General features: G+C 60.6%; 2 protein-coding genes across 6 annotated transcripts in view; one reads left to right on the top strand and one right to left on the bottom strand.

Moving 5' to 3' along the window:
• Nucleotides 1-961: 961 nt before the first annotated feature.
• Nucleotides 962-4,028, bottom strand: LOC129198427 (C-type lectin domain family 2 member B-like). Of its 3 annotated transcripts, none has more exons than XM_054807734.1 (6): nucleotides 3,974-4,028; nucleotides 2,848-3,105; nucleotides 2,438-2,521; nucleotides 1,862-2,034; nucleotides 1,502-1,602; nucleotides 962-1,339 (listed from the first exon to the last, which is right to left on the bottom strand). In XM_054807734.1, exons 2-6 carry the CDS (start codon nucleotides 2,984-2,986, stop codon nucleotides 1,216-1,218), a joined length of 621 nt encoding a protein of 206 aa, XP_054663709.1. In that variant the 5' UTR covers nucleotides 2,987-3,105; nucleotides 3,974-4,028; the 3' UTR covers nucleotides 962-1,215. The 3 variants fall into 3 exon arrangements, with proteins under 3 accessions (XP_054663709.1, XP_054663708.1, XP_054663710.1); XM_054807733.1 differs by having other exon boundaries at nucleotides 2,848-3,161; nucleotides 3,974-4,002; XM_054807735.1 differs by having other exon boundaries at nucleotides 2,848-3,102; nucleotides 3,974-3,994.
• A 1,000-nt stretch (nucleotides 4,029-5,028) lies between these two features.
• LOC129198423 (class I histocompatibility antigen, F10 alpha chain-like) overlaps nucleotides 5,029-21,885 on the top strand; it is a 35,179-nt gene continuing 18,322 nt past the window's right edge. The window contains exons 1-8 of one of the 3 annotated variants that reach the window (XM_054807724.1): nucleotides 5,029-5,107; nucleotides 5,855-6,118; nucleotides 6,870-7,145; nucleotides 7,223-7,495; nucleotides 7,578-7,679; nucleotides 7,833-7,859; nucleotides 8,159-8,191; nucleotides 8,372-8,523. In XM_054807724.1, coding sequence (XP_054663699.1) covers nucleotides 5,044-5,107; nucleotides 5,855-6,118; nucleotides 6,870-7,145; nucleotides 7,223-7,495; nucleotides 7,578-7,679; nucleotides 7,833-7,859; nucleotides 8,159-8,191; nucleotides 8,372-8,385 — 1,053 coding nt within the window. In that variant the 5' untranslated portion in view covers nucleotides 5,029-5,043 and the 3' untranslated portion in view covers nucleotides 8,386-8,523. Of the gene's footprint in view, nucleotides 5,108-5,854; nucleotides 6,119-6,869; nucleotides 7,146-7,222; nucleotides 7,496-7,577; nucleotides 7,680-7,832; nucleotides 7,860-7,985; nucleotides 8,010-8,158; nucleotides 8,192-8,371; nucleotides 8,524-21,885 lie in introns of those variants that run through there. The other 2 variants (XM_054807725.1, XM_054807723.1) reach the window with 2 other exon arrangements.

The following is a 21,885-nucleotide window of genomic DNA, read 5'->3' as shown; positions in this document are numbered from 1 at the left end:
AAGGCACGAGCAATGGCCACCCCCTGCCGCTGTCCCCTGGGGAGCTGCCCCCCCCAGCTCGCCCACCTCTGCGTGAAACGGCCGTCAGTGTGGGGACATGGGGACAGCGAGGGGGAGGGGCACCTCCTACCTGTGTCATAGCCCCGGGGCAGGCAGGCGATGAAGGTGTGGGCACCCGCACGGGTGGCTGCCACTGTCACCTGCGCCCAGCTCCAGCTCTCCGGCCCGTAGGCGATGTTGGCGTGGAGTGAGCGGGAGAAGAGCGCCAGCTCCTGGGGGACGGCGGCCACCTGCGGCACAGGGGACAGCTGGGGACACGGTGGGGATGTGGGGGGGACATGGTGTGGCAGTGGGGGTAGATGGTGGGGACGTGGCTGGGGATGCTGCAGGGACGTGGTGGGGATGGTTGGGGACAGAACCATTGCATCACAGACTGGTTTGGGTTGGAAGGGACCTCCCAGCCCATCCAGTTCTAACCCCCTGCCACAGGCAGGGACACCCTCCACTAGCCCAGCTTGCCCAAAGCCCCATCCAGCCTGGCCTTGAATGCTTCCAGGGATCCAGGGACAGCCACAGCTTCTCTGGGCAACCTGTGCCAGGGCCTCACCACCCTCACAGGGAAGGATTTCTGCCTTACATCTCATCTCCATCTCCCCTCCTGCAGCTTTAGGCCATCACCTCTCAAGCCTGGAAGGGATGCCATCCAGAGGCACCCTTCCCTGAGTGCGACCGTCCAGCCAATTCCTTATCCTCCATCCGTCAAATCCACGTCTCTCCAATTTAGAGACAAGGACGTTGTGTGGGACAGTGTCAAATGCTTTGCACAGGTCCAGGTAGATGACATCAGTCGCTCTCCTTGTCCAGCAACACTGTAACCCCATCAGAGAAGGCCACCAAAGTTCTTAGGCATGATTTGCTCTTAGTGAAGCCACATTGGCTGTCACCAATTTTAATGGCCCAGCCCACTCAGTGCGTTAGGGTGAGGTTAACTTTTTACTCCTGAGTACCGTGCAGAGAATTAACGACAATTACTCTAACGGTTCAAACACACTGCTTGGCCAGCAGTGGGTGCGTCCTGGAGCCGGCTGGAAGTGACTCCATCCAACACGGGGGCAGCTCCTGGCATCTCCTCAGAGAAGCCCCCCACTACCAAACCCTTGCCACGTAAACCCAACAGTCCCCAGCACCGGGAAGGACCTTTCTCCACCAGCTCCCTCACGTGGTTCCCATCAGAACTGAGGCCTTGCTGCACACATAAGGCCGTTGCTTTGAGCAGCTTGAACTCCAGAGATCATGGTCCTTCAGGAACAAACACGGTTCTTGGCCCTGCACCGGGATCCTGCAACAGGAAGCAAATACACTGCTGGTACCATCGGGTTAGCGGGTGTCCCCTCAGGCACCGGGAGGGGACAAGGGCTGCCTGCAAGGGACAGTCCCAGCAGACACGTCCCACCAGGCCTCTGCCCATCCCACCGCAGGACGGTTTCCGCATGGGACTCACCTCTGGTTGAAGCTGCTGCCATCCACCCACTCCAGGCGCTCGCCTTGTCTCCGCAGCCCAAGCCAGACATCAGTGTTGCCCTTGAGGCGCAAGAGAAACTCCTGGGTAGGAAAGACAAGCCAACAGTCAGGAGCTGCTGCCGGCCCCACGCTGGTCCCTGCCGGCCTCGCAGGCAGCCCCAGCCCTGCACCACCACCACTGGCCCTGGGATGGCAGCAGCTCCCTCCCAACGGCTGCTCCAACAGGCTCCAGCGCTTCTGAACGAGCTCACCAGCCCCAGGCTCCACACCCAGGGTCTGCACCCAACCCAGGAAACCCCCTTCCTTCACCCCCCCGCAGCCACAACAGCCCCTCACTCACCATTTCCCACTCCCTCTGGAGCACAGCCAGCGAGGCCCCGTGTGAGGAGCACCACTCCTGGCTCCACTCCCAGCTCCCCTCCTCATTCGAGAGGTAGTAGCAGATGTTGCGATACCCAACCCAGTCGTCAGGACAGGCCAGCACCGGAGTTGGACAGCCTTCATGTCTCCCTGCTGGAGAGGGAAAAGGAGAAGGGAAGAAGGTCAGAGGATTCTCCTCCGCAGGGAGCAGGGGACACAGCTCTGCAGGGCAGGGAAGGAGGTAACCACAGGCTCCCCCCACAGGGATCCCCAATTTGCTCCCAGGGACCGAGAAGGAGCAGACACCCCAGGCGTTAACAGCCTGTCCCCACAGCACAGGTGAGGGTGTCCCTGCTCCTCCCCAGGACCCCTCAGACAGGGTGGGGGCACAGCCATTCCAAGGGCCTGGCCCCATCACGCTCCCCCCACACCAACAGTTGCCCCAGCCCAGAGGGGAAGGGGCCACATCCAGCCTGGTACTGCGTGGGCCGGGTTGCTGGCAGCACACACGGTCCTGTGCCAAGGGGCCAGAAGGAGGCAGCTGCTCCTCCCTTACCTGATTGTACAGGAAGAGCGGCAGCCAAAGCTAGGACCACAACCACCACCAGGACGTACGCTAGATAGGGACCGCACCGCTTGCCTGCGGGAGGAAAAAGTCACTCGAAACAGACGGTGCTGTCCCAGAGCAGGCACGGCCCTCACATCCCCGCCACCCCCAACACAAGCTACCCAGGGATCGCAGGAGGGACCCCCTAGGGGACGGCCCACAGCAGGAGAGCTGCCAGACAGATGGCGAAGTGGTGGGGAGCTGCTACAGACCACCTGATGGGAACTGAGCACAAGACGAGGCCTTTTCCAGACAGCTGGAAGAAGCGTCACACTTGCCAGCCCCAATCCTCCCAGGGTGACACCACCACCAAGACATTGTCCCCTCCCTACAGGTCACAGGGGTGGCCCCACACTCACCCAGAACTCTTCTGTGTGTCCTTTTGTCTGGATACCCAGGCACCTCTGTGTGGGAGGATGCCTCTTCGTCCTGGGGACCCAGGGGCTCCTCCATGTTCCTACTGGTACAGGGGAATGCCTCCTCCTCCCCTTGTCCCATGGGAAAGGGATGTAGAAGCACTTTGCTTGTGATAAGCAGAGTCTTGTGCCCAAGGCATCACAGCTGCTGGCAGAGGCTGTTCCAAGCCAGGCTTAGATCTTGTTTTACCATCACAGCTGCTATTGGGAGATTGCCAAGAACATGCTGAGGACACACCAGACCAGGACTTCTAATTCTATTAATAGAAGCAAGGCACTCGCTGGCTAGGAGTGTCTCCCTTCCCGGCTCAGCCGACACACAGGAAGGAAGCACCAGCACCCAGAGAGGCAGGAACGGGGTGCACCTGGCAGAACAAGGCACCACAGCAGCCCCCAGACACCAAAATCGGAGGCCCAGGGTGTCCTTAACAAAACATCAAGGATACCGAGTCAAAGTCGGCACACAACATCCCACCCCCACCTGAGCAGAGGATACCGAGGGTGGGTCTCAGCCCTGTTTTACAAACAGATGAGCACACAGGATTAAAGGGGGACAGGAGGACAGGGCTGCTCCCCTGCACCGCCCAGAGGCAGCTCAGCCGGAAAAGCTCCAAGTGATGCCATGCGGCGACAGGACGAGGGGGAATGGTCTTAACCAGAGGGTTTTACCCCAGAGGGCAGATGCAGCCCAGATCTAAGGGGGACACAGGCACATCCCAGCGCCTGGCTACTCCCCGCTGCTGGCACAGGACGGGGACAGCGCAGGCCGAGCCCGCCCAAGACCATCACACTGTTCACCCCAGGGGTGCTGGCGGCGGCTGGGCCAAGCAGCTCCCGCCGTGCCGGTGCCCTGAAGGGTTCCCAAGCCCCACAGACTCAGCACGGCTCCCCGCCCGGCACGGCTCAGGGCACAGCGCCAAGGGGGGGCCCACAAGCGGCCGCTCCCTCAGCAGCCCCAGGAGGGAGGCGGGAAAGCCGGGGGGAACACGGCGAGCAATACAGGGACGGGGAGCCCTCCCCGCACCCCACAACCACCGGGCCCGAGCACCACCGCCCGCCCGGCCCCTACCTCCGCCGCTGCCCACGTGCGCCCGCACCGCTCTGAGGAAAGCGCCGCTCTGCTCTTTAAAGGTGGCCCGCCCGCTCGCCCACCAATCAGCGCGCAAAAGGTGAGGAGTGGCGGGGGAAGCAGCCAATCGAGACCACTTATATTTTAGCCCCGCCCCCGTAACCTGTCGCTGCCCGCTGTGAGGGAGGTGGGGGCGGGCTGGGCTGCTGCCGCCGGAGCGGCTTTCTGGGGGGACTTGTGATGGCGGGGGGCTGTCCTTACCACACCCAACAGTTTTGCCTTTTTCTTCTGATTTTCCTCCCCATCCCATGGGGCAGGAGGAGCAGGCAAAGGGCTCGGCTGCCGGCTGGGGCTGAACCACGACAGGGCCCAACGCTGGAGCAGTTGGTGAAGAACTGGAGCCCGTGGGCACCGGACACGAGGGACAGCGGGTGCAAGGGACACCTCCCAGAAGCCCCGGGGGGTGCCCACACTCCCCAGTTTTTGTACCATTTTCCCAGCTTTTTCACCCATAAACCCCCAGGGTGGCAGAGCCGGGGTGGGGAGAGCCGTGGGGCACCTGGGTGTCCCCCTCCCCCAGGGACAGACAGGTCGTGGGGGTCTCGGGGTGCCCCAGGGGAAGGGGACAAGAGCAGGGCCGGGGGGGCGGGTGTAGAACTGCGACTTGGGGGGCCCAGGGGTGACCCCAGGCTGGGGGGGGGGGAACAGGCGAAGTGGGGGTGCGGGGGGATCTCGGGCCCTGAGGAGGGGTCGGGGGGGGCTGAGGGCTGGGCTGCCCCGTGGGGGGTCCCGGCCCGAGGATCCCGGGGGGTGGCGGGGTCCCGGTTGGTCCCGGGGAGCTCCTGTCCCCGCCCCTCCCCCCGCGCTCCCTCCGCCGCTTTCGCTTCTCCCCAACCTGCAGAGGCGGGATCTGCCCGGCGCCCGGTGACGTCCGAAGCGTCTCGGGCTGCCATTGGCGGACGGGCTCTGGCGGAGCCAATCGCGGGGCGAGGCGGGTCCTGGGGCGGGTCTTGGGTCGGCGCGAGGCTCGTGGGGCCGGTGCGGGCGCGGTGCCGGAGCGGAGCGGAGCGATGGGGCCGGGCGGGGCGCTGGGGCTGGGGCTGCTGCTGGGGGTCCTCGGCGGGGCAGCGAGCGGTGAGCGCGGGCGGGGACCCGGGAGCCCGTTCCTTGGCGCCGGGACCCCCCTGGACCCCCTTTCCTGGTCCCCGGTGCCCCGTTCCCCGGGCACGGGGACCCCCCTCCATGACCTCCCCCTCCATCCCGGGTGACCAGGACCCCCCTGGAGCCCCTTTCCTGGGCACGTGGGCACCCTCCCGGGCACCGGGACCCCCCCCCTTGACCTTCCCTTCCGTCCCGAGGCACCGGGACCCCCTTGGACCCTCTTTGCTGCGCACCGGGACCCCCCTGGACCCCCTCTCCTGGGCACCGGGAACCCCCCTGGCACGGGGACCCCCCCGGTCCTCCTCCCTGGACACCGAGTACCCCCTGGGAACACCTCCCAGACCCCCGGGTCTGCCTTCCTGGGCCCCGCCCCCCCCGCCCATGCCCCTGATCTGCTTCTTGACGCTGGGGACCCCCCTGTACCCCCCTTCCTGGGCACCTGGGGTCCCCCACCCCCCGGGCCCCCCTTTCATTGACACCAGGGACCCCCTGGGCTTCCCTTCCTGGGAACCAGGACCCCCCTCCTGGACACACCTCGCTCCCCCAACACCCCCCCACCAGTCACAGCCCCCCTGCAGCTGCCCCCCATCCCCCCCGGATCTGCTCCCCTGGGACCCCCACCCATCCTCGCTGCCCACCCCTGGACCCCCACCCCTTGGGCACCCTCACCCCTGTCCCCCCGAGCCCCCCAATCCCTCACCGTCCCCCGTGTTCCTGCAGAGCTCCATTCCCTGCAGTACTTCCACATTGGGGTGTCAGAGCCCAGCCCGGGGGTGCCCCAGTTCGTGTCCGTGGGGTACGTGGACGGGAACCTCATTTCACGCTACGACAGCGAGACAGGGAAGACGGTGCCTGGGGCGGACTGGATGAGGGACAACCTGGATCAGTGGTACTGGGACGGGCAGACCCAGATTGGACAGAACAATCAGAAGGTTAACCGTGTGAACCTGGACACAGCGCGGGACCGCTACAACCAGAGCGGGGGTGAGTGCGGGCTGGGACGGAGCTCTGTGGGGCTGGGAGGAGGCTCCGTGGGATGCGAGAGTTCCCACCCCCCCCCACAAGACCCTGCCCTGCCCCACGCTCCTGCCCCGGCTTGTGCCGACCCTTCCCTGCCCGGTGCCATTGTCAGAGGGCTCCCAGCCACCCTATCCCCCAGTGTGAGGGGGTCCCGGCTGCCTGTCCCAGCCCCACAGTCCTTGGGATCCCTTGTCCCAGAGCCGGGGGGGCTTCTGGCCGCCCCACCCAGCGCATCCCCGCCCCACAGTGCCCAGCACCCCATCCCAGGACTGGGCCACCACATCCCAGCCCCTTGCCATCCCCACGGCAGTCGAGACCCCCAGAACCGGAGGGGGTCTCATCCCCTCGCCATTCCTGTGGTACATTGTACCCCCCACCCCAGAGGCAGAGGGGCTCCCCCCACACACCCCACCTCCTTGTCCCCCCCTCAATGGCACTCAGGACCCTGTCCCAGCCCGTCGCTGTCGCAGGGTGCTATGGGGCTGGGTGCCAGCTCAGCCATGCCCTGGGCGCAGGGGGTCTGGATCACGGCTGTACGTGACGCCCCGAGTGCTGTGGGCCCTGGGCAGGATGGGGGGCAGCTCTGGTGCTGGTGCCCGATCCCCCCGGACCTCACACAGGGCTGGAGTGGGGGGTGCTGCTGGGGGGTCCATGCCCCACTGAAGGCCCAGGGCTGTGGCAGCCCCTCAGCCCCGTCTCCCTGGTCGTGTTTCAGGGGCTCACACGCTGCAGCGCATGTACGGCTGTGACCTCCTGGAGGATGGTAGCACCAGGGGGTATTGGCAGGACGCCTACGTCGGGAGGGACTTCATCGCCTTTGACATGGACACGATGACGTTCACTGCGGCGGACGCAGCAGCGCAAATCACCAAGAGGAAGTGGGAAGCGGACGGGACTGTCGCTGAGCGACAGAAGCACTACCTGCAGAACACCTGCGTTGAGTGGCTGAGGAAATACGTGAGCTACGGGCAGGCCGTGCTGGAGAAGAAAGGTGAGGGCGAGACGGGGACCCCGGGGACCGGCCAGCGTGGGCGCGTGTGCCAGCCCTCACCGCCACCCCCTCCGCAGAGCGCCCCACGGTCCGAGTGTCGGGGCAGGAGACCCCCGGGATCCTGACCTTGCACTGCCGCGCTTACGGCTTCTACCCGCGGCCCATCACCGTCAGCTGGCTGAAGGACGGCGAGGTCAGGGACCACGAGACCGAGCGGGGCAGCATCACGCCCAACAGCGACGGCACCTACTACACCTGGGCCTCCATCACGGCCCGCCCGGAGGAGAAGGACAAGTACCGGTGCCGCGTGGAGCACGCCAGCCTGCCCGAGCCCGGGCTTTTTGCGTGGGGTGAGCCCGGTGGCCTTGGGCACGTGGAGCGGTGGGCTGGGGTGGTTCCCCTTCCCCTCCTCACAACCCTGCTCTCCCCCAGAGTCGGAGTCCAACCTGTTGGCCATCGTGTTGGGCGTGATTGTTGCCATCCTGGCTGTCATCGCCATCATCGCTGGAGTCGTCATTTTGAAGCAGAGATCAGGTAAAGCACCGGGGTGGTGAGGCAGAGGGGTGTGGGAGGAAGGCAGGGCCCGGGGGTCCAGGAGGGGCTCTGGGCACGAGCTGCTGCGCTCTGGGGAGCCCCCGAGCCTGACGGTGAAGCGTGGTGGATGCTGATGCCTCTCTCTTTCTGCAGGGAAGAAGGGCTACGGCATGGCGTCAAGTGAGTACCGGGGGCAGGTCTGGCTCCAGCCGCTGCCCAGTGCCGGGGTGGTCTCGTGGCTCCGGTTTCTGGCCGCTGCCGGCATTTCCCCATCCCCCGTCCTCCCTGTGCTGCCCCTCTTTACAGCCCCGTAGCGGGGACGTGTGGCAGAGGTGGTGTCTCCCCTCCGGTGCTCGCGGTGCCATCCTCCTCTCCCGGTGGCTGCAGCGTGGCCACGGCTCCCGGGCCAGCTCCTGGCACGTGCACTGAGCCCGCAGCGAGCAGGGGGCTGGCAGCTCACGGCTATTTCTCCCTCGCAGGCACGGACGGGGGATCTGGCAGCTCGGCCCAAGGTACGGCATGGGACCAGGGGGGGTGGACGGGGGCAACCCCAGCTCTCTGTGCTCCCCCGTGGGACCCGTGGCCAGAACAACGCCGGGCTGCGGGAGGGGGACGCTGAGACCCCCCGAGCAGAGGGTTGGGGACAGGGAGGCGGCCCTGGGTGACACTGTCTCTTCCTCTGGTCCCTGCAGTGATGAACGCCTAACCGCTCCACGAGGGACTGGGGGGCTGGATGCGGCCCCCTGCCCTCTCACCGGCTGGACACAGAGGTGCTGGAGGCAGCTGGGAGCTGCCCGCAGAGAGCTGGTCACGCTGCGCCTGCCCACCACACTACGCTTGTGGCTCTTCTGGCTGGGTGAACTGCCTTCTTTACAATACTTTTAAAATCCCGATGCCTGGGATGCTCTGGCAGCCTTGGGTCGAGGGCTGAGCTGATTTTATCTGAGATAGAGCTGATTTTCTTCACAGCAGCCCAGCATGGTGAGGTGTTTAGGATTGCGTTGGGTCTGGCTGAGATGGAGTTAATTTTCCTCATATTAGCCCAGTTTCAGCTGAGAGGGTTAATCGTCTTCATAGTCAGTAGCATGGGGCTATGGTTTGGATTTGTGCCGGAAGCAGTGTTGATAACCGAGAGACGTGTTTGTTATCTGGAGCTGTTGTTGTTGAGCAGTGCTTCCCCAGAGCCAAGGCCTTTGCTGGTTCTCGCACGGCCCCGCCAGCGGGATGGCTGGGGGTGCCCAAGGAGTTGGGAGGGGACACAGCCAGGACAGCTGACCCCATGGACCAAAGGGATATTCCATCCCATATGATGTCATGCTCAGTTTATAAGGGGCTGGGGGAAGGGGAAGGTGAGGAGATGGCTGTATTCACAGTGATGGCGTTTGTCTTCCCAAGTAACCGTTGCGCGTGACAGAACCCTGCTTTCCTGGAGATGGCTGAACAGCTGCCTGCAATGGGAAGTGGTGAATGAATTCCTTGCTTTGCTTTGCTTGTGCACGCAGCTTTTGCTTTAGCTATTAAATTGTCTTTATCTCAACCTATGAGTTTTCTCACTTTTACTCTTCCAATTCTCTCCCCCATCCCGATGGGGGGGAGTGAGCGAGTGGCTGCGTGGTGCTCAGCTGCTGGCTGGGGTAAAACCCCGACAGTCCTTTTTGGCACCCATTGTGGGGCTCGAAGGGTTCAAGATAATGACAGATTTGATTGGAATATGCTACATTGAATTTATAGTTCTTGCTCTTTAGCTGTTAATTGGCAGCTTCCTGTGCTTGCCCTGGGCCTTGCTTGCCTTACTGTATGTTACAGGCTAGTGCTCGTTAGTGGCTGCTTTTTGCTTTTGCTGCTCGCCGTACTGCTTATCACCTTACCGTGCTGTTCCTGGGAACATTTTGATAACAGCAATGGCAACGTACCCAGGCTGGCAGGTGCCCAGGGCAACGCTGCTGTTCCTGTGCTGTTTGTTATAACTTTTGCCAAGCCGCTATCTTTTGTAGTTGCGCGGAGTTTTAAGTAAATTTGTGATGTTTGAACCTCTCGAGTAATTGTCGTTACTCCCGATTACCGCACAGAGAATTAAAAAGTTAACCTCACCCACTGAGTGGGACGGGACAGTGATGTTGCGGTGGAGTGAGCAGGAGAAGAGCACCGGCTCCTGGGCGACAGCCGCCACCTGCAGCGGAGGGGAGGGCTGGGGACATGGCAGGGATGTGGGGGTACGTCGGGGGAAAGTAGGGGGGACATGGCTGGGGATGTGGCAGGGACCTGGTGGGGATGGCTGGGGACAGGGTGGGTATGGGGCAAGGAGATGGTGGGGATGGATGGGGACGCTGCAGGGGACGTGGCAGGGGACTTGGCAGGGACACGGACGGGACAGCCGAGGATGCAGCAGGGATGCAGCGGTGACATGGCAGGGACATGGCGGGGATCGGGATACAGTGGGGACACAACTAGGGACGTGGCAGGGATGGCTGGGGACACAGCTGGGGACATAGCAGGGGGAACATCTGGGGACACGGCAGGGATGCGTTGGTGACATGGTGGGGATGGCTGGGGACATGGCGTGAGAAGTGGTGGGGACACGGTGGAAGCGGCCTGTGGATGTGGTAGGGATGTCTGGGGATGCGTCGGGGATGTCTGGTGACACGGGGTGCTGGCGAGGTCATGGTGAGGATGGCTGGTGACACGGGGGTGGCAGTGGGGACCCGTTGGGGGTGGCTGGTGACACAGGGGTGGGAGTGGGGACCAGTGGGGACATTGTGTGATAGGGCGGTGGCAGCACCTGGCAGCGCAGGTAGGCGTGCTGGTAGTCAGGGAGGGGATGACCATCCAGTAGCACCCGCCCGGCCCCCGGCGGGCGCAGGCACAGGACCAGGGACACCAGGGTGCTCTTCCCTGCCCCTGGGGGGGCCACCACCGCCAGCACTTCCCCGGGGTGCAGCTCCAGGGACACGCCCTGGGGGGGACAGAGGTGACACCCCCACACCCCCTCCTGCAGTGTCCCCGGCCCTCCCCATACTCTCCCTGCCATGTCCCCATGTCCACGTGCCATGTCCCCTCACCATGCCCCCATGCCCTCCCTGCCAGGTCCGTGTCCCCATGTCCCCCACCATGTCCCTCTGTCCCCCCAATCAAATCAGAGTAGGATAATAAGAACAAAACTCAAACCCGCTTCCCCCCATCCCTCCCTTCTTTCCAGGCTCAACTTCACTCCTGATTTATCTCCCTCCTCTCCCCCAGCACCACAGGGGGACGGGGAATGGGGGCTGTGGTCACTTCATCACCCCTTGTCTCTGATGCTCCTTCCTCCTCAGGTGGAGGACTCCTCACACTCTTCCTCTACTCCAGCATGGGGTCCCTCTGTCATGGTTTAACCCGGCTGGCAGCTAAAACCACCACATGGCTGTCTGCTCACCCCAGTGGGATGGGGGAGAGAATCAGAAAAGAAAAAAAAAAAAAAGAAGTAAAACTTGTGGGTTGAGAATAGGACAGAAAAGGAATAACAATAATAACAACAACAATAGTATACAAAACAAGTGATGAACAGCACAATTTCTCACCACCTGAAGTCGATGCTCAGCTACTTCCCAAGCTGCCCCACCTACTGGCCCACCCCCAGTTATATAAAGAACATGATGTCATACGCTATGGAACATCCCTTTGGCCAGTTTGGGTCAGCTGTCCTGGCCGTGTCCCCTCCCAGCTTCTTGGTTGCCCCTCACCTTCTCCTTGGCAGGGCAGTGTGAGAAGCTGAAAAGTCTTTGACTGCTTGGCAACAACTAAAAACATCGGTGTGTTATCAACATTACCCTCATCCTAAATCCAAAACACAGCACTGTACCCGCTGCTAGGAAGAAAATTGACTCTATCCCTGCCAAAACCAGGACAGGATCCCCCACTTGTTCTATATCATCTACATCATATCCAGGTCCCACACTTTCCAAGACATTGCAATTAATCACCACTGTTTTTCCTGTCTTCTGATATATACACACAGATATGATTCCCTTAGTCAATGGACTGTGAAGTGTAGGTAAAATATTCATAAATGTCCAGAAGATGTCTGTTGAGTTCATTTAGTCCATGACTTCTGGCTCCATCTGTCATAACAGTCTCCCAGGGCAGGGGAGATGGTGGGTGCTGTTGGGTTGCTGCATCCAGAGCTCCTAGCTGATGCATCTGGCACGGTCCACGCTGAAGCGCTGTGGGTTGAGACATCAATCTCGAGGAAGTTGCTGGGCGGTTGTTGCTAAAGCCAGTTCGGGTTTCATCACCTCTGCACCTTGCTCAGTTTCATCAAAGTTCATCATTAATCTGGATAATTCTTACTGTAATGCCATTATTACGGCACACAGCAATCAGAACAGCAATGACATGCAATATTATTTAGTAATTAACATCATACAATTTTAATCATCGGCTATTCTCACCCAAACCCAAATCCCCCTGAGGTACACATCGGACTTCCCCATCCCTCCGCATCACCCACCAGGTGCACCCAGGTCCTTGAGCAAAAGCAATGCCACAGATGGGTTTGCCTTTGCCACCTTGAGTCTCCCCTGGTGCTTTCTGCCAGAGACTCCAGGTCTGGCCATTCTCCCCGGCTGCGGTGTAGAGTACTTTTGGTTTTAACATCTGGTCCTGCCCAGGCTGGCCCAAGGGGTACTCCATGGACAATTTATTGTTTGGTTTCTTCAAAGGCTTGTTGTTGCTCATGGCCCCATTTACAATCGTTCTTCTTCCAGGTCACCTCATAGAGAGGGCTTACAATCAGACCGTCATTTGGGATGTGCATTCTCCAGAAACCCACAGCACCTAAGAAAGTTTGTGTTTCCTTTTTCTTGGTCAGTGGAGACATGGCTGCTGTTTTGTTACTCACATCCATTGGGATCCGATGACGCCCATCTTGCCATGTTATTCCTACACACTGGATCTCCTGTGCAGGTCCCATGACCTTACTTTGGTTTCTGGTGAAAGCAGCTTTCAGCAGGATTTGGATTATTTTCTTCCCTTTCTCAGAAGCTTCCTCTGCTGAGTTGCCCCATGCGATGATGTCATCAATGTAGTGCAGGTGCTCCGGAGCGTCACCCTGTTCCGATGCAGCCTGGATCAGGCCATGGCAAATGGTGGGGCTGTGTTTCCACCCCTGGGGCAGTTGGGTCCAGGTGGACTGGACACCCCTCCAAGGGAAAGCCAACTGTGGCCTGCACTCTGCTGCCAAAGGGACTCAGAAAAACGCATTAGCAATATCAATTGTGGCGTACCGCTGGGCTGCCTTTGACTCCAGTTCCTATTGAAGTTCCACCTTGTCTGGCACAGCAGCACTCATCAGCGGCGTGAATTCATTCAGGCCACGATAGTCTACTGTCAGCCTGCACTCTCCATTGGACTTCTGCACTGGCCATATGGGACCGTTAAAGGGTGAGCAGGTTCTGCTGATCACTCCCTGACCCTCCAGTTGACGAATCAGCTTATGGATGGGAACCAGGGAGTCTCGGTTGGTGCGGTGTTGCCGCTGGCGCACTGTTGTGGTAGCGATTGGCACCTGTTGCTCTTCAACCCTGAGCAACCCCACAAGAGAAGGGTCCTTAGAGACCGGGCAGACTAGACAATGGTTCAATTTCCTCCGCTCCCAAGGCAGCTATTCCAAAAGCCCACCGGTAGCCTTTTGGGTCCTTGAAATACCCTCTCCGGAGGTAGTCTATGCCCAGGATGCACGGAGCCTCTGGGCCAGTCACAATGGGGGGCTTTTGCCACTCATTCCCAGTTAGACTCACTTCAGCCTCCAGCAGAGTCAACTGTTGGGATCCCCCTGTCACTACGGAAATAGGGATGGGTTCCACCCCTTCGTAGCTGCAAGGCATTAAAGTACACTCACCCACGGGAGACCTTACAGCACCCCGAGGCCTCTCTCTGCCTCCGCCCCTTGCTCCTCCACAGTGCCGGCTGCCCGACCCTCGCCCACCCAGGAGCAGGTGGCGGGTACCTCCACGCTCCTCTCCCACCAGGCTTCCTGGACGCACGGCAGCTCACGCACGCGGCCGACGGAGGCACCGAGCTCCCGGCGCTGTGTGCTGGTGGTGCGTGAAGTCAGGCATTGCTGGGAGGGATCCTTCCTTGCCACAGGGACGGGCTGCTCCTTGCTGGAGGCAGCTGCCTGTGGCGGCAGCCCCTTTCCCTCCCTTCCCTTCCCTTCCCTTCCCTTCCCTTCCCTTCCCTTCCCTTCCCTTCCCTTCCCTTCCCTTCCCTTCCCTTCCCTTCCCTTCCCTTCCCTTCCCTCCTAGGCCAGCTGGCAAGGGCAGGCAAGGGCAGGCAGCCCCCTCCCCAGCTAGAGCCCTTGGCCCAGCAGGGCCAGCCCCAGCCTCAGGCGCTGCACAAAGAGCTGCCCTGGCCCTTGCCCACCTCCAGCCTTTGGAAAACCTGGGCTGCCCAGCCCCAGCCTCATGGCACCCACCTGGGCTGCCCAGCCCCAGCACACAGCTGGGAAGCTTTGTTCCTTCAGGCACATCACAAAGTCGAGCAGGGACTTGGCTACAACACTCAGTGCCCAAAGTTTCCACCATGAAACCTCCCTCAGCGGCACTTTCACAGCCCCACTGACACCGGGGCTGCAGACTCACCTAGACGCCTAAACAGTCCTAACAACACCTTACGTCTGCCTGGCTGTCTACCAGAGTCCAGCTTCAAAAGAGGGCAGGGGGAGCAGAAGGATGGCCCACAAACCCCCCAGTTCAGTGCAGTGGGGGGATCTCGGCCCCAGCCCCGGCCATCCTCTGCCCATTACCTACAGGGATGTGGCATCACCGGGAGAGGGTCCGAGCATCAGTACCGGCTGCGAGCACCCAGGCTGCCTGGGCTCTGCTTTGTTCTTCATTCCCGCAGCCCCAGTCCCTGCTTCTTGTGTGTCCCCCACCCCTTCTCATGCCCTGCCGGGTTCGGCTACCCTTCCACCCCACTCCCGGCACCCTCCCATCCCACCCCACCCCAGCCAACAGTCCCTGGCTCTGCTACAGTACCAAAACCACGGAGCAGCAGCAGCCACAGCAATCAATATTGCTAAATATCACCCTAAAAGAGCCCCAGGTAGGGAAAGTCTTTCTCCACTCAGAAGGTTCCTCTGCTGCTGCAACTAAAGCCCCTCGGTTACCAAGATGCCTTCGCACACTCAGCCCAATCCCCAAAAGCAGCAACAAGCCACAGCCGCCTGTCCTGAGTGCCCAGCGAGGAAGGGGATTAGGGAAAGACAAATCACTCTTGCTCCCAACAGGATTGTGTGGTGTAGAAGGATGCTGAGAGAGCAGGGGCATCCTGGGGATAGGGGGTGCTGGCAAAGTTTGGGGGTGCCCAGAAGGAAGAGAAGGGGGTGCCTGAGTTGTGAGTGCCCCCCGCCTCTGACCCCCACTCCCCGTGCTCATCCTGCAGGGAGCTGCCCCCAGGCTCCTGCTCCAACCACTGCTCCAAGTGCGCTGGCTGCAAATGCCCTTCGCGGGCAGGCAGGAATCAGGACAAAAAGCCCCCAGGAACCAGCACGGCCACACTCCATGGTCACCCACAAAGCTTTCTTGAAGGCCATGGTGCTGTGCCTGGGCAGGGTGGGCTTGGGCAGGGCAGAGAGGGACATGTGCTGCTGCGGGATGGAGGAGAGGAGAGCGGGCAGGGTCTGCAGAAGGGCAGGGGCTCTGCTCTGGACTTCTTCATGGCCACAGGCACTTTGGGGTCACCGTCCCTTCGACCCGAGCTCAAAATGCAGTTCCAGGCTGTCCGGTGCAGCAGCACAGGAACAACAACGATGCCCTGGCCATCGCACAGCCCACACGTATGGCCATGGCTCTTAGCAAAGTGTTCCCAGCACAGCACAGTGCCATGATCAGCAGTACGGCAGTACAGCGAGTCGCAAAAGCAAAAATCAGCTGCTGACATGCACCAGACTCTACCATCCAGGAAGGCAAGCAAGACCCATGGCAAGCAGAGGACCCTGCCAACCAATACCTAAACAGCAGTAACAGCTATAAATACAATCTAGCATATTGCAAGCAAACCTGTCCTTGCAACCCCTTCAACATCCCTGTGCTATCAACACTGTTTCCAGCAGAAATCCAAACCTGAGTGCCATACTAGCTACTATGAAGCAAATAAACTCCAGCCCAGCTCAAACCAGCACCGGCCCTTCACTGCTCCTCTGCTCCCTGGGCTTGGGCAGGGCAGAGAGGGATATGTGCTCCTGCGGGATGGAGGAGAGGAGAGGAGAGCGGGCAGTGTCTGCAGCAGGGCAGGGGCTGTCCAGGACTGTGGTGGGGATGGAAGGGGGGCAGAGGGTGCAGGAGGTGCTGTCCCTCAGGCACAGCTGGGTTTCCTCTGTCTCCACCCAAAACCAGGGTCGGATGATCTCTCCATTGAACAGGGCTGGTGGGAAAGTGAAGATCTCGACCCCGCTGTCGGCATCAATGAAAGTCACCAGCCCCTGCGTGCAGTCCAGACAGACCCAGAATCTCCTGGGGACGGGGATCGGGGACAGGGAGGTGCAAGGAGAGCTGAGAGACACAAAGTGCCCTTCGCAGTGCCCCAGTCCCCAGATCCCTCCTGCAGGGCTCAGGTCCGCATCCCCCTTCCTGTCCACAGAGTCCCTGGCCACCCCCACAGCCCACCAGGAATCACCTCCCACCTCCCCCTTCACCTCCACCCCCCAGCAGTGCCTCCCCTCCCTGAACCCCTCCTGGCCCAGCACACAGCACCGAGTGTCAAATCTCTCAGGGGTGTCGGGCAGGTCCTGCCGTGCTCTTCCCCTTCTCACACTTCTCCCATCTGCTGACAGGACAAGTTCAGGATGAGCCGAGTTTGGATCCAGGGTCACCATGTCTGCAGGGGACAGGAGGAGCCAGAGCATCAGGGGCAGAGCTGCGTCGTGGGCAGGGTTTGAGCACCCTGGGGCCAGGCTCTGCCCCGTGGGGCAGCACACGGGGCATCTCCTTCCTCCTAGAGATGCCCATGACGGGGCCGGCCCCAGCACGGCCACGGCCCAGCTGGGTCCCCTGGGAACAGGCAACGGTGGGGCTGCAGCCCCAGCAGGGAGGAGCAGCATGGGGAGGCAGTGGCTGGGTCTGGGCAGTGCACGGGCTCTCAGGGGGGTGGCAGAGGGCTCCTCTTGGCCTCAGGGATGCCACTCACAATGCCTTGGAAAGGCAAGAAAACGCGCTGGAGAACAGGCTAGTGCCCTGGGCTGGGGTGTCTGAGTCACCAAACACACCCAGGCACGGCCAGTCCCGGGCACTGCCCAGCCCAGATGCCCCTTGCACACAAGGAGAGGGAGGAGAACCACCCAGAATGGCAATAAAATACGGGATTACCTGGATTCTGGGGAAGCAGAAACTTTCTCCAGGCTACAAGGAGAGACAAGAGCTGGTCACATCCCCCAGCCATTTCCCAGCACCTCTGGGCAGGGGCAAGGGTCCAGGCGTGGGCTGGTGTCCCCGAGCTGCCCACCCTGCCAGGCACATCGCCTTGGGCTTTCCCAGAGCTGGAGGATGCAGGGATGGAGAGGACGGGCAAGGAGGGAAAGGGCCGAGCACAGAAAGCCCAGGGTAGGATCCTATGCCGTGACAGAGCTCACAGAGACTCACCCATCAGTTCTGCAGTTTGTTCCTCTGGAAAGCAAAACCAAAAGCACTAAGTGATCAGAGGGGACAGCTTCTCATCCCATAGCTGCTCCCACAGGAGCAGACAGACTTCGGGCTTACCCCCAACTCCTTCTCTTTGGGGAATGTGAAAAACTCCGAAAACCTGGGAATGGCTCCCTGCCAGCCTGGTCACGTCCCATGGCTGGTACTCAGGGCTCTAGGCAGGGAGAGGGGACAACCCATTTCTGGTCTGCCCAAGCTGCCCACCCTCCCAGGCACATCGCCTTGGGCTTTCCCAGGGCCCAGGGATGCAGGGATGGAGAGGATGGGCAAGGAGGGAAAGGTCTGAGTACAGAGTGTCAGGGACAGCACCCCACTCGGTGATGGAGATCATGGACACTCACCCAGTAATGCATCTGTTTTTGCTGGAAGGCAAAACCAAAACCAATAAGTTATCAGAGGGGACAGCTTCTCATCCCATGGCTGCTCCCACAGGAGCAGACAGAGTTTGGGCTGACCCTCAACTCTTTCTCTTTGGGGAGTGCAAAAAAACCCCAGACACCAGGGAATGGATCCCTGCCAGCCCATCCCCCCGTCAGCCCACCCAGGCACTCTGGAGTTCAGCCGTAACTTCAGGAGCCATCCAAACCCAAGTCCCTCCCAGGGGGGCTCCTTTGCCCGGAGGTTTTGCTGGGGGAAGGGGCCAGAAGGACTCACCCAGCTCTCTGGACTGCAGCACTGAAAAGCAAAGGCAGAGGAAGAGGGGGTCAGGACAGTACCTGGCTTCATCCCTGGGAACATCTCAAGAGGGTCTCTTGCACCTTCCCTCCAGCCAGAGATGGTCTGGCCATGCTCCCTGTCCTCCTGTCCACACCCCACCGTGTGTCCTTGTGCCCTTCCTTCCTTTGCCCAAAGAGCTTTTTGGTGAAGGCAAAACATTCTTCTGACACCACTTACCTTTCCTTCTCCACAGATAAGCACCGAGGCCAAGGAACACAAGTGAAAGCATGAGGAGCACCCCCACACCACCATCCAGGGACGGGCATTGTGGGAAAAAGGGAGCTGAGAAACCAAAACATTAGCAGGAAAAGGGATGGTTTTAGAGTCCCGTGTTTGAGCAGCAGAAGAAAAAGACAAATGCCCAAAGCTCGAGCTCACAAGCCCCTTGTCCTGGGAGCCCTGGCCTCAAGGGGACATAGTCCTCTCTCTCCCCTGCACATACCAATGCTCACCTGAAGCACACAAGGCTCTGGTTCTCTCGTGCACTAGAACTGCTGTGAAGGTGCACACCCCTCCCATGCCCCCACACCCCACACCTTGCACCAGGAACCCCAGATCAAAGCTGCTCAAAGCAACGCAGCAAACCCCAGCCCTGCTGCCGGCACCGCAGGGTCTGGCTGCCATCGTTGCACTTGAGATGTGCAGGGACGTCTTCTGCTCCTGGTTGAGGCGGCTGTTCCTGACCACGCAGGACCATTTCCCATGTCTGTTCCCATTGGACACAACAATGACGCCTTCGATGTCAAACAGGCCCATTGAATCCCAGAAATGTCCCTGGGAGACTGAGGGGAGACGCTGCCCATCGGGATCTTTCCACAGCACCTCCGGTTGTGGGTACCAGCCGGCCGATCGACACACCACCCGGATGCCTCCGTCCTCATAAGCCTCCAGGGAGAGCTGAGGGACAGAGCCTGTGGCTGGGGAAGAGCCCGTGGTTGGGGTCAGTGTGGGATGGACTCAACTCAAAGGTGACGACCGAATCCGATAGCAGACACATCACAGGTCCCACCAGGGCTACAGGGCCGGCCACCAAAACCACCCCAACTTGCACAGGAACTGCAAAGCATTGATGCCAAACAACCCCAGATCTCCCACAAAACAGCCCGGCACAGCAAGACCCAGCTGCCGAGCTTCAGCACCTCAAGGCAGCATCAGCACCCACCCGTCTTTGTTCAAGAAGCCCCAACGCTTCCAGACAACGGGCCAGGTCTCCTACGGCACAAAGGGCAAAGCCAAAGCAAAGATCCAGCTGCTCAGAGCCAGGAAGAGTCTCTTCCCAACTCCCACACCTAACAGCGTCAGGTCCCAGCCTTGGCTTGGCTGGCAGCCCCAGCTCTGAGCACAACGAGCTGCTCAGCACATTGTCCCACGGCCTTCACAACATCACCAGGACACCCTTCACAGACACCGCGCACCCAGCCAAAGCCACCACATCCATGTGGCTCTGCCCCAAAACCACCTCCAGCACCACCTGCGTGCTCTCTCCTGGGCAGGCACTGCAGGCAACAGCCCCCTCGCACCCCACCTCTTTCAACGGCTCCTCTCCTTCGGCACCTCATCCACACACCTGAGGATGGGACAGAGCTCTGGGAGGGACACACAAACCCAGGGACACACGCACCAGCCCCTGCAAACACCGCACACACCAAAACCTGCCACCATCCACATCCACCATAGCTTCTCCATAAGAGGCACCATCTGTCACAGTGCAGACGAACTGACCATCATCAGAGGGTCTCAACCCAGAGATTCGCAAGTCCAGGCGTCCACTGGAGAGACCATCTCTGACCAACTCTGTCCTCCCAACATATTCCTCCATCTGCTCCCTGTACAGGTCCTCTCCATTTCAGTAGTGGTGCACCGTTTCAGAGAATGGATGCCGGATCCACCTGATGTCCAAGCTTCGAGCCTCCACGCTGGGGGACAAGTGACATGGCAGCACAACATCCTGCCCCACGGTGACCTGGAGAGGGCGGTCTGGTCCCAGCACACTGAAGTCAGCTTGGTGATGGAGAAGGACACAGAGACACGGAGATTGCGCCTACGTTAATTTAGGGGCATTGCATGGCAAGGGGTGAGCTTGGCGTGACCTTGGTGCACGCTCCATCCCATGGGCGTTGCTTTGCCCTCCCTGTGGTCTAAAGACACTGGAGAAAGTGGAGAGGGAGTGGGAGGACTGGAAGGAGAAAGAGGTTTCCTGGGAGCGGGAACCTGCTCCAGAAAACGACCTCCACCCCAGCCAGCCTGCTGCAAGCCAGAAACGTTTGAGGGGAGCGGTGCAGGACGGGACCGAAGGTGCCCCCAGGGCAAGGGACGTATTGCAGAAAGAGCCAAGGCAAAGCCAAACCCATGCGGGACCCAGCTCTGGGCTCGGCTCTCCCCACCCACAGCAGCTCCCCTGCCCCACAGCTGTCACCCGGAGTGGGTAAAACCCCCCACAGCCCTGCAGGATCCCTTACTGATCCCAGCCGCAGGACGTGCAGAGTCACCAAATAACTCAGGAGGCCCCCAGGGCTCGCGGGGAGCCACATCTGCGTCCGGAGCTGGAGAAGAGGGAGGGGAAGGGAGGCAGGAGGGAGGGCGATGGGGGATTACAGCTGCTGGAGAGGGGATGGGGAAGAAGGGCTGCACCTGCCCCCAAAGAGGCTCGGAAATCCCACCAAACCACCTGCACCAGCACCCTGATGGCAGCAGAACAACCGTTGCTCCAGGGCAGGACAGCACCAGACACGGCTCCCCTGGTGCAGCCCCCTGCTCTGCCCCACTCCCCTCACCAGCATTTATTCCAAATCCCTGACAAGACTCTAAAGGAAAGGAAATATTCTAAATCCCCTGCGGAAAGAAAAGTCGCTCACAGAAGGGGACGATCTGCAGAAGGCACCAGGCTGCTCGATTTCAGTTCAGAATTCCTGCCTGTGGGGTGATGTTCAGGGTTTGCGTGGCAGGTTTTTGGTAGCGGGGGGCTAGAGGGGTGGCTTCTGTGAGAAGCTGCTAGAAGCTTCCCCTGTGTCTGATAGAGTCAATGCCAGCCGGCTCCAAGACAGACCCACCACTGGCCAAGGCCAAGCCCATCAGCGATGTGTAGCACCTCTAGGACAACAGAGATGAAGGAGAGAAAAAAAAATAGCAACAGCTTTTGCAACGACATTAAGATGTGAGACACTTTGCAGACACCAAGATCAGTGCAGAAGGAGGTGCTCCAGGCACCGGAGCAGAGATCCCCTGCAGCCCGTTGTGAAGACCATGGTGAAGCAGGCTGTCCCCCTGCAGCCCATGGAGGAAGGATGAGGGGGTGTAGAGATTCCACCTGCAGCCCATGGAGGACCCCACTCTGGATCAGGTGGAGGCACCTGAAGGAGGCTGTGGCCGTGGGAAGCCCACGCTGGAGCAGGTGGAGGCACCTGAAGGAGGCTGTGGCCCGTGGGAAGCCCATGCTGGAGCAAGCTCCTGGCAGGACCTGTGGCCCATGGAGAGAGGAGCCCGTTGGAGCAGGTTTGCTGGCAGGACTTGTGACCCCGTGGGGGACGCAGTTGTTGAAGAATGGGAAGGACTCACGTTGGAGAAGTTTGGTGGAGGACTGTCTCCCATGGAAGGACCCCATGGTAGATCAGAGGCAGAGTGTGAGGAGCCTTGCTCTGAGGAAGAAGGAGCAGCAGACAAGGTGTGATGAACTGACCAAGCCCCATTCCCCATCCCTCTGTGATGCTGCGCTGGAACAGGTAGAAATCGGGAGTGAAGTTGAGACCGGGAAGATGGGAGGGGTGAGGGGAGGTGTTTTAAGATTTGGTTTATTTCTCATTGCTCTACTCTCTTTT

The sequence above is a fragment of the Grus americana genome, chromosome 32, assembly GCF_028858705.1.
Source record: "Grus americana isolate bGruAme1 chromosome 32, bGruAme1.mat, whole genome shotgun sequence".
Lineage (NCBI taxonomy): Eukaryota > Metazoa > Chordata > Aves > Gruiformes > Gruidae > Grus > Grus americana.
Note: the sequence above shows the minus strand (reverse complement) of the source record. Positions and strands in the feature narration are given on the sequence as shown.